This window comes from Setaria italica, chromosome III (genome assembly GCF_000263155.2).
Source record: "Setaria italica strain Yugu1 chromosome III, Setaria_italica_v2.0, whole genome shotgun sequence".
NCBI lineage: Eukaryota > Viridiplantae > Streptophyta > Magnoliopsida > Poales > Poaceae > Setaria > Setaria italica.
In genome coordinates this window covers 50,039,235-50,049,260 of record NC_028452.1, presented here as the reverse complement: position 1 = coordinate 50,049,260, position 10,026 = coordinate 50,039,235, and the positions used below count along the sequence as shown (strand labels likewise).

At 47.7% G+C, this 10,026-nt stretch overlaps 2 protein-coding genes across 5 annotated transcripts; both read left to right on the top strand.

Annotated features, from left to right (window-relative positions):
* The first annotated feature begins 286 nt into the window (after positions 1 to 286).
* LOC101759183 (transcription factor JUNGBRUNNEN 1) lies at positions 287 to 1,472 on the top strand. The gene is made up of 3 exons (XM_014804884.1): positions 287 to 512; positions 634 to 974; positions 1,047 to 1,472. The coding sequence occupies exons 1-3, from the start codon at positions 287 to 289 to the stop codon at positions 1,470 to 1,472; spliced, it is 993 nt and encodes a 330-aa protein (XP_014660370.1).
* A 3,756-nt stretch (positions 1,473 to 5,228) lies between these two features.
* On the top strand, positions 5,229 to 9,605 carry LOC101766206 (CBBY-like protein). Of its 4 annotated transcripts, none has more exons than XM_022825514.1 (11): positions 5,239 to 5,628; positions 6,094 to 6,143; positions 6,377 to 6,499; positions 6,654 to 6,697; positions 6,989 to 7,057; positions 7,557 to 7,618; positions 8,433 to 8,513; positions 8,634 to 8,788; positions 8,884 to 8,962; positions 9,058 to 9,201; positions 9,289 to 9,605. In XM_022825514.1, exons 1-11 carry the CDS (start codon positions 5,372 to 5,374, stop codon positions 9,389 to 9,391), a joined length of 1,167 nt encoding a protein of 388 aa, XP_022681249.1. In that variant the 5' UTR covers positions 5,239 to 5,371; the 3' UTR covers positions 9,392 to 9,605. The 4 variants fall into 4 exon arrangements, with proteins under 4 accessions (XP_022681250.1, XP_022681249.1, XP_004963273.1 ...); XM_004963216.3 differs by having other exon boundaries at positions 5,242 to 5,628; positions 6,377 to 6,440; positions 6,649 to 6,697; XM_022825516.1 differs by having other exon boundaries at positions 5,541 to 5,628; positions 6,094 to 6,139; positions 6,377 to 6,440; positions 6,649 to 6,697.
* The last annotated feature ends 421 nt before the right edge of the window (positions 9,606 to 10,026 follow it).

Sequence of the window (10,026 nt, the reverse complement as noted above, 5' to 3'; positions counted from 1 at the left end):
CCTCTAATTTGTGCAGGAAATGAAATGAGAAAGTTCAACGTATAAGGCCAAAGTTCCATTGACTTGGACCTGGGCAAAAATTTCTCACATCTTAATCTTTGGCTGTCTTCAATTCAACGTATGACCACTCATTTTACAATAAGGGCCAGGCCATCCAAACATATTAATACAGCGATTAACCAAGTCCGTACACAGCCTCCATTTGGCCACCATCATCACCATGTATGGCATGTAAAGCAGCTATCTTAGCCCTAGAAGCAAGAACAAGCTCCTGATGAAGCCAGCCATGGAGGAGGAGAAGCCATTGTTGGAAAGGATCAAGAAGACAGGCGGCGGAGCCGAAGAAGTCGAAAACGAAGAGGATGACTTGGTGTTCCCGGGGTTCCGGTTCCACCCGACGGACCAGGAGCTCGTGGGCTTCTACCTCGCGAGGAAGGTGGAGAAGAAGGGGTTCAGTATTGACATCATCAAGGAGATCGACATCTACAAGCATGACCCCTGGGATCTTCCAAGTATGTTCAATTCATGTCACAGTCACAGTGTGTTCTTCTTTGATTGCTCAAGATGGAAGCTAGCATGCATGGAGATCGATCGGAGCTGACTGTGTGGAGGTATGCATGAACATGCATGCAGATGAAGCTCGGCATGGGGTGGTGCAGGGTGCATCAGGAGACAAAGACAGGTACTTCTTCTGCCTGCGTGGACGCAAGTACAGGAACAGTATCCGGCCCAACCGCGTCACCAGCTCCGGCTTCTGGAAGGCCACCGGCATCGACAAGCCCATCCACGGCGGCGGCGGCGAGTGCCTCGGGCTCAAGAAGTCCCTCGTCTACTACCGCGGCAGCGCCGGCAGGGGCACCAAGACCGACTGGATGATGCACGAGTTCCGCCTCCCCTCGACGGCGGCGTCGGCGGCGGCGGCGGCGGCCGAGCTCCAAGATGCAGTCAGTGCTAATAATTCACAGATCAACCCTGTAACTCTCAAACACAATAATTCAGATAAACTGAAACACTATTTAATTCTTTTTGTTCATCTCTAATCACAGGAAATATGGACGATATGCCGGATCTTCAAGAGGAACATGTCGTCGTACAATAGGAGGTGCCAGCAACAGCAGCTGAAACAAGAACACAGCAGCGAACGAAGCCATCAGCAGCAGCAACAGCAGTTGCAATATTACTATGACTACCACTATCTCCATCAGCACAGGATTTCCGTGGCGATGGCGAGCAGCTTCGACTTCGATTCGTCAGAGACGAAGGAGGCTTATGGCGCCACTGACCACAACCAGCCGTTCCTGTTGCATGGTTTCCATGGCGTGTCATCGGCCATAACAACAGCAGCAGCAACATCAGGATTGATGATGGGAGCTCCTTCGTTGCCAGCATCGACGTCAGGGTGGAGCGAGCTGACGACCTTGAGAGAAAGTGGTAGCACCTGGGACGAGCTCGGAAGGATCATGGAGATCTAACAGATAGATGCAACCTACTTGGAATTAAATACGGATCACTATTCACTAGCTTTGCATGGCTTTGGCATTAGTAATAGCACTTAACTTTACCTACCCTCGTTGTAAATACGGCTCCTCGTCCTCAACCATGTGCGTGTGCATGGATGGTCCGTGTTGTAAAAACATTTTATCACTTAATTTCTTCTTAATACAAAAATATGCAGCTCTTCTACGTACCAACCCTATGTCGCTTGTACAGTGGTTTGACGTCTCACCATATTGGGTATATAGTTTGCTCTAGATCAGTCCTCCCTCAACTCCTCATTATGCTTCGAAATGTGTCCGATTCACTTTGGAACCCCAAATAACTGGAGTTAGTTTCTCCCTTGCTGAAATTAGCAATTCGGCATTTAATCCAAAATCACTTCACAAAATGAGGCCATAATTCCACGTGGCGAAATTGAGCATACCTCAGCTAATAAAACTCCTTTTTGATGGAACATTGCAGGTATTGTTTGTTTAATTACGGTCTACAGAAGTTGCCTGTGAATGGAGCCATTGCACGTGAATGTTGTCACAGTTTCAAACTTCTAACTTAAAACTAAACTTGTACAATTTTTTTAAATACATGTTGAACACGTTTTCATTAAGAAGAAGAGAATTACAAAGATGCAATTTTAGGAGAAACCCACCTAAAGTGCAAAGTTACAAGAACCACCACCCTGGCAACAAGCAAAACACAAACACAACAACAGAAAAGAAAACTACACCATCACCACCACACTAATCACGACCTAAGATGGCTCGTACCTGCAAGAGAGAAAGACACCATGAAAACATGCACATCACGTATTGCCTAACAAAGAGAACCAACTGAGGTAGAGTGTGAATGTCATGCAAGATGATGCCTCCAAGGAGGAAGCAACGCCAATACCAACATCATCCGTCTGTAGCAGACCAAGTCTTCACATGGCGAAAACCAACAACACCCAGTGTGGTGAGCTAGATAATAGATAATGTAAATCCATGCATATTCGAGTGTAGCCTCGAATCTTCCTGTCCCATTCCCAAATATACATCTAGATATCCATGATATTGTTGTCTAGACAATCCAAATGTTCTTCCATATAAAAAAAATAGATACTTTTTCTCAAAAGCAAAATGAGACATGTGCTAACCGCCCCACGTCGTCTCCCTGGAGGCGACATGGGTGGCTCCACCGCCACCACCGCCCCTCCTGACCTCCTCCCCACCTCACCACCCTCAGAGCAGTGCACCGGAAGCCCGAGTGCCTGCTAGGAAGGCGGTGACCAGCCGGGGACCGGCACAGACTTTGGGTGCGGTGGCGTGGGGCTACAGAGGTGGCGGCGGCGCCCCAGGCTGGCGGATCTGGCATTTCAGGGACCGGATCCGGCGCCCCTGGGGATGGATCTGCGGGTCATGGCGGTGGGTAGGCGGCCGTCCTGGCCTCAAGTCCGGCGTCTCGGTGGGCCTAGGACCTGGCGGCGGTGGCTCCTCTGCGGCAACAGCTGAGGGTGAGCGCGGGGCGTGGTGGCGCTCACACCCCCCTTGGGCAGCGGTGCTGGAACTCCACCACGAGTTGCAAAAGTGACCGGCGCAAGTGGCCACCGCTCGCTCGTGTCTGGCGGGAGCGATTGCGCGGCCAGCAATGGGCTGCGTGGGAGGGGATTTGTGGCGGGGGCGGCGAGCTGCAGGTTGGGGCGACGGGTTGCGTGGGAGGGGATTTGAGGCAGGGGCGGTGAGCTGCGAGAATGAGGGTAGCAGCCACGCGGATGCAGGCGGCCCAGGGGATGGCATCCAATCCGCCGTGTGGTTGACCAGCTCGCGGAGGCTGGCCCCGAGCGCAGAGGTGAGGTGGCGCTGTGCGGGGAAAGGAGTGGATCGGTCAACGGTGGCAGACGGAGTGCGACCAGTCCGGCGTGAGATTGTGCGAGGGCGGGCAAGTGGGGCGAGCAACAAGCCGGGGCACAACGGCTTCTATGCCTCAACGGTGGCAGCGTGGTGCCGCAGCCGGGGTGCCATGTGCGAGGTGTCCCAGTGATGCCATGGAGGCGTGGCAAGGACACCTGGCATAGGGGTGCGCTGGTGGCACCGAGGTGAGGCTGCAGGCGTCATCGGGCCACCTCTCCTCGGCTAAGGAGTTGCGGAGGTGGCAACGGGAGCGGAAGGCGGCTGAGCATTGATGGGGGCTCGCGCGACGTGGAGGAGGCTGCAAGGAGTGGATGTGGCGGCGAGCAAGCGGAGGTGGAGGCATGGCGGCGTGGTCACATTGGTGTGCGGTGGTGACACCGCCCCAGTTTGGGCTGCTATGACCGTGGTTTGGGAATGTCAAACTATGAGCGTGTGGTGAGGGTTGGGATGCTCAAGGCGAAAGCCCTCGCTAGCGTTTGGTAGTGGAGTTGACTACGGCGCCCTAGGGCGTTGTTCTACCCGTTGGGGGCGTCACTTCGGAGCTACAACCCTACTGCACAGAGTTCTCTGGTTGGAAACCCTATCCAGACCCTGGACAAGCGCCGGCGGCACCATTGGCATCATGCTCTCTTTGGAGGCATTGTTTATAGAGACCCATCTTGGTTAATGACATTGTTGGTCCATTGGTCATTGGCGGCCGCAGCTGGTGGCAGCATTTCGGTCGTGTGGAAAGCTAGACAGGTGTTGCTAAGGCCATGTGGAGGCGATCGTAGGTATGGCAGCGGTCAGGGGTTGTTACATGGTTGTCGGCTTTGGCTGCTTGCAGCGGACTGCGGCGGCTGGTATTGCCTGGCAACGGTCAGAGCGGTGTGGGACTACGTCGGAGGATGGCACTTGCGGCAACGACAGCGTGGGACAATTAGGCTTGCAGCGGACCTCAGCGGGTTGATCAGCTTGGCTAGGCTATCCGGTGCGGTACATCGTCAAAAAGCGATGCATGCGACTTCTCGGTTTGCTGTCTTGACCGCGGAGGCTTTTGCACGGGTGAAGCAACGAGGCGAAGTCGACCTGCGGCGGCGGTTTTGGTTGTTTGATGGAGATTTGGTGAAACGGAGCAGCATTGCTTATCACTCTGACGGCAATAAAAGAAACAGATTCGTGACATGGAGTACCACGGCGGGTGAGGCAAGGCCCTCGCGCACGGTGTTTCTTCGAGGCGATGAGAGCGAGGTGGAGTCCAACGATGGTTGTAGCGAGGCCCCCATGCGTCATGTTCTCGTGGTGGTGACTGCGAGGCAACCTGTGAGATATTCGGATTCGGTGGTATCACTCCATCAGTTGGAGTATGGTGTTGTAGCGGCACTACGGCGGAGGGTCCCGCATGGCGGTGGCCTTCTCGATGCGGTGCAGTCTACTCCTATCGGTTCCCTATCGACGTAGGACCACGCTCGGAGATTTCGGCAAATTGATGAGCATGATTGTTGCCTTGTTGGTGGATGCCGCCTTGGTGAGTGGAGTGGGGAGGCCGCGTTGACGTCCCAACCGGTCGGATGTGCTGGTTTTGAGTTGAGTGGTGACCCGCGTTGATATCCCAAACTAACTGGATGAGTCTTTTTTTTTCCTTTTCTTTTCCTTTTCCTGTCTATAGCCTCTAATCTTATATTTTCTGCTATATTAATAAAACACGCACTATCTTTTGCGTCGTTCTTTGAAAAAGCAAAATGAGACGGAGGAAGAAGGGATGTATCGGGCGAAAGAAATGGGCTGATACGGCGCCGCCCGTAAATAAGTGCTTCGAAAGCGATAAGAGATAACCCGTCACTCAAAGATGATCTTTTGTTAGCTTAGCCGCTGTGTGATTAGAACTGCCATCATCTGTGCCTGGGCCCACACGCCCACGTGGTGTACCGACCAATCATCAGTGTCCCTGTCCTCTCCCTGCGCCGGATAGCTCGCCGCCGCCGGTCCACTCGCCCACCTCGCCCGTCATGGCCGCCGCTGCAGCCGCAGCTGCCGCTCGGCGCGTCCCGCTCCGGGCGTCCCCGCCGGCACCAGCCTCTCCGGAGACAGCTAAGGCCCCTGCTTCCGTTCCGACCTCCTCGGCCGCCTCTGCATCTCCTCCGCTCCGCGCCGCCGTCGCCCCGAGTTCCGGCCGCCGGCTCCCGGCGCCGCCGCTCCGGTGCTCCTCCTCGTCATCGGAGACCTCGGTACCGCCGAGCATCGGCTTGCTTGTGGAGGTGGAGGGGTGAGGGGCCATAAAAATCCAGTCTTTCTACTGCTCAGTTCGTGAATTCCAATTTCCCCTTGTTTTTATCCCAAAAAAGGAGTGCCTTTTCTGCTTGTAGAGCAAGGTAGTTGCTGAAGCTAGAGCGGTTACTGGGATTAGAAATGTTCAAATTTAGAATAACTGTGCAGATGTAGACAGTGGCAGGAATTAGTGAGAGTAACGTGTCCTCAGATAATTCGCTGAGACAAGTGCCACAATTAAGTAATTTTGTATCTGATTATTTCTGTGAGAATCCATTCTCCATTTTGTATCGATCTAGCTGAACCATGCTTTGTTGTTGAACAAATACTACTGAGTTTTCTTTTGAGCTATTAGCCTATTACGGAGTAGTGAATAGTGATGCCTTTTCTTGCTTTCCTTTGCATTGCTGATATCAGAAGAATTACTGTTTCTGATTGAGCATTTCATGTTTCTGTTCCGCAGAGTTCTTGCAGATGTCTACCGTTTCGGCAATCGTCAGGCTTTCAATGTAGGTGCGAGACATATAAATCTTTCTATGCTTCATGTCCTTATCAAGTTCTATTACTCTTTGTAGCACTTTATTTTTCTTTAATCTATGCCATGCCATGCTGAGGTTGAAATACAAAATAGCAAATAAAGTAGATAAACAATGAAGGGATCTAGCAGAATAGAAGTCTAGCTGCACAATTGTGCATAGTTCTTGCCTGTCTTGATTCTAATACATATTAATATTTTATTCCACCAGCGTTTCAAAGTCTCGGGCTAGATTGTGCAAATTGGACAGAGCCAATATATACTGATTTGGTCAGGTGCGTATTAAGTTCTCTAGCGTCGTCAATCACATGTCCTGCCTCTCCTTCAACACTGGGTTAGCTCTTGGCATTACAGATTGGATTGTGTTCCCTTGCTGTGTTGTCCCCTTTTGTCTAACCTCTTAGTTTGGACTGGACTGGACGGAGGTGTTTCCTTTTCTCTTTATGTTGATTATTATTTTCCTAAAGCTACATTGTTTTCTAGGAAAGCTCGTGGTGATGAGGAAAGGATGCTGGCATTATTCTTTGACAGGGTATGGTCTATTTCTTCCCCTAGTATGCTTTTTGGTCTTGTAGGAATTAGCAAATCTGGCTACACTACATCGCAAGTCAGCTACATTTGCTTAAAGACATTGGGGGAAAACAGAACATCTAAGCGAATTCTTTCAATTTCTGTAGCTTGTAGCCAAATTTCATTTAAAAATAATTGTTCCTCCCATGTGACAAAATACTTGTTGTGTAATATAGCTTTGTGGATCTGAGTAATTGCATCTGCTGATGCATTTCATTTTTGGAATTTAACCCCTTCCTCTGACTTGACACAGATTGGCTGGCCTACATCTTTGCCGACTAGTGAGAAAGGATCATTTATGAAAAGTGTTCTTCGTGAAAAGGTAAGCATATCAAGCATTACCTGGCCACTTTATGATATATCAGGCCTTGACAGAAGTTAGCTTGAGTTGTACCTTGCTGGTAGTGTTTTCTGATCCTTTTCCTCATCACTGGACTCCTGATTTCACCTAACTTTTATATATGCCAATTGCATTCAGCCAAGGATCTCAATTTCTTTTGTGCATATTATCCATGTATGATTCTACTAAGGAATGGAGAACAAACTAATTTTTATCCAGTGCAGCTGGCTGGCAGTTAGAAAACAGAATGTTTGGATATAACCTGAAAGCAGGGTTACTTCGCTTAATTCCTGTTCTATGCGCTAGTTTTTATCCACCATTTCCTGGCACTAATTTCTAAGTTTGAACCTGATTTCAATCAACCTGATTAATCAGGATCTTGAATTTGATATCAAAATGGACTAGTGTTCCTTCTCTTTCACCCATTTTCATTATAAATATTGTTATATTGACTTCTTTGAGCATCATTCTCTTGTTCTAGTTGAAAGCTTTGGAAGAATTCTCAGCTTCTGGTAGCTTACCACTGCGGCCTGGAGTTGAAACGTAAGACTTCAATCTTTCTTTTTTTCGAGAATACGCAAGAGAGCTGCATATCTTTTTCATTAAGGGAAGCAGAATAAAAATTGTTACAACATGATCCGCCGAAGCGCTCACTGGCACATGGTTCAAACTACTGACTTATGCTAAGAAAAGAACTACCGGAAAAGAAGAGTAGTTGTGATCTAGACTGAAATAGCATCTCCTGATGTGGGAACTACAGCAGAGCTGAGTTCACCATGTCTTTTTGCTCTGTCTTGGGCCTATAGCCTGATCACCTCACCAATATCACAGACTACTTGAGCGACTGTTGCGTTCTTTGCTTTGGAAGATGCGAGCCTTCCTGATTTTCCATGCTATCAGCATGAACAAGGAGTTGAGGCCCTTAGAATGTTGCTTGTCCATATACCCTGCCTGAGCTGCAGACACCAGTCAATTACTTGTAAATTGTAATAAGCAGTCTCTATAGACGTATGCACTGTCGTTCATTTTTCTCATCCTTAAACTTTTGCAAGAATTACAGGACCATTTAACTAAGTGATCATGTGGGCCATTTGTTGATATCTAAAAGAAGGAACAGAAGTCATAGCATTTCAAATAAAAGTTTCTGTGTGTTCTGATACACATGCTGCATGCTTTGATTTCATCAATTCATGAGCATTTATAAGCAAATTATTTTTGTCCTTATTTTGATCTTATGTATTTTTCTGAACAGCGTTTGCCTCTCTTAAATACTCTGCGCTTGCCATAGGATATGAATGACTCTATCTTGAACTTTAAGTTGCCATGTGTCTGATTCTGTGTATGAAATCATTCGAAGGTTCATTGATGATGCACTTAGTCAGGGTATCCCTGTCGCCATATTGGCTGCATATGGGAGGAATGGAGAAAATATTTCAAGGTACAGTTTGTATAAAAAAATATCTACTGTCTACTCTTGTTATTTATCTCAAACTAATTGATGGAAATGCTGTAATTTGTCAAGATATTTTGTTCTCATTCCTTTTCTATTTGACTCTAGATCCATAGTTAAAAAGTTGGGTCCTGAAAGAACATCAAAAATAAAGATTGTTGGAAAAGATGAGGTTGAAGGAAGCTTCTACGGGCAACTTGTTCTTGGTAAAGGAGTCACATCCAGTTTGGATGAGCAACTTATCAGGGAAGCCCAAAAGGCTGGTAAGTATTGCTGAATGAAAAAATTGCAGCCTCGTTCATTTTTGTTTCAGTTCAAGGACCATTTGAAGTTAATTCCAAATGTTCTGTTGCAACAGCTTCCGCAGAGAAGCAGAGGATTGCAGAAGAGGTTGCATCGATCCTAAAGCTTAGCGTTGACATCACAGTGTCTGAAAGGTTATTTCTAACACTGTACCTCCCTGGAAGAATATTATCTGATTTTCATTGCCTAGAATATTATCTAAATTTCACTGCCTAGTCACCATTGTCAGCTCTGAGAAGGTAATAGCGGCTCTGCGAGCTGGGTCTGAATACGTTGGATGCGACGTACGAAACTGCATTCTTGTTGCGGGCAGCCAACCTGGTGTCCTTGCAGCAGAGCGCATTGGCATGCCATGCGTAGTTGTTCGAAGCAGGTAAACTGCCTTTGCCTCTCATGTACATGGCTTATTTCAACCATGATTCGGGTTCATGTTATCTTACTAAAAATCTGTGTCTCCCAGCTTTACTGCCAGAGCAGAATTTCCCTCCGCGAAGGCTGTCATGGATGGATTTGGCGGTACAGACTTAACCGTATCAAAACTACTGAGCAAGAAGTGGTCTTAATAATGTGTCGATTATCAAAACTAAAGGATGGATTGGAGAATGCTATGAATTCGTAACTGATCGAGTCCTGGCCCATGAGAAGCCTTTTTGTAAACATGAGACACTTGCTGATGAAAGCTGTGAGAAGCGGAAACAGTAATTGTTTTAGCAATTGAGCAATAATATGAATCAGCAATTCAAGTATTCAATAAATTGTCAGATTTGTTCTGAGGTCTGTGATCTTTGGCTTTTACTCCTTAGAGTTGAGACACACGTAGAGACTAGAAAAATTAAGAGTTGGCCATTCATTACTAAAATCTTATGTTTCCCTCCCATATTGAATGATCAAGATACATTTCAGATAATCTCATCTACATGTCAAGTGTCAACAAGTTGCAATCCTGATGAATGGCCAACAGATGTTTATTTCCTGGCCCACTTTCATTGAATCCAGTGCTTTGCTGGCCTGACAAGGAGCTCCTAAAGTACTCTTGTTCAGCAGTTGAGTCATGTCATTCTTCTTGAGTTCCTGTTCTAGATCTGGGTAAGCAAGAGAAAGAAAAGTGAATAATGCTATGTTCCGATCACAAATAGCAAAATCTATAAATCCAGAAAAGCCAAAACGACTAATAATTTTGGGACCGAGGAAGTAGTAC

Bases quoted from the DNA above. Each gene is read 5' to 3' on its own strand.
- LOC101759183 (XM_014804884.1), top strand. From the start codon at position 287: ATGGAGGAGGAGAAGCCATTGTTGGAAAGGATCAAGAAGACAGGCGGC. The intron at 513-633 runs GTATGTTCAATT...ACATGCATGCAG, and splicing joins TGACCCCTGGGATCTTCCAA to ATGAAGCTCGGCATGGGGTG. The intron at 975-1,046 runs GTAACTCTCAAA...CTCTAATCACAG, and splicing joins ATAATTCACAGATCAACCCT to GAAATATGGACGATATGCCG.
- LOC101766206 (XM_022825514.1), top strand. From the start codon at position 5,372: ATGGCCGCCGCTGCAGCCGCAGCTGCCGCTCGGCGCGTCCCGCTCCGG. The intron at 5,629-6,093 runs GTGAGGGGCCAT...TCTGTTCCGCAG, and splicing joins TTGCTTGTGGAGGTGGAGGG to AGTTCTTGCAGATGTCTACC. The intron at 6,144-6,376 runs GTGCGAGACATA...TTATTCCACCAG, and splicing joins TCGTCAGGCTTTCAATGTAG to CGTTTCAAAGTCTCGGGCTA.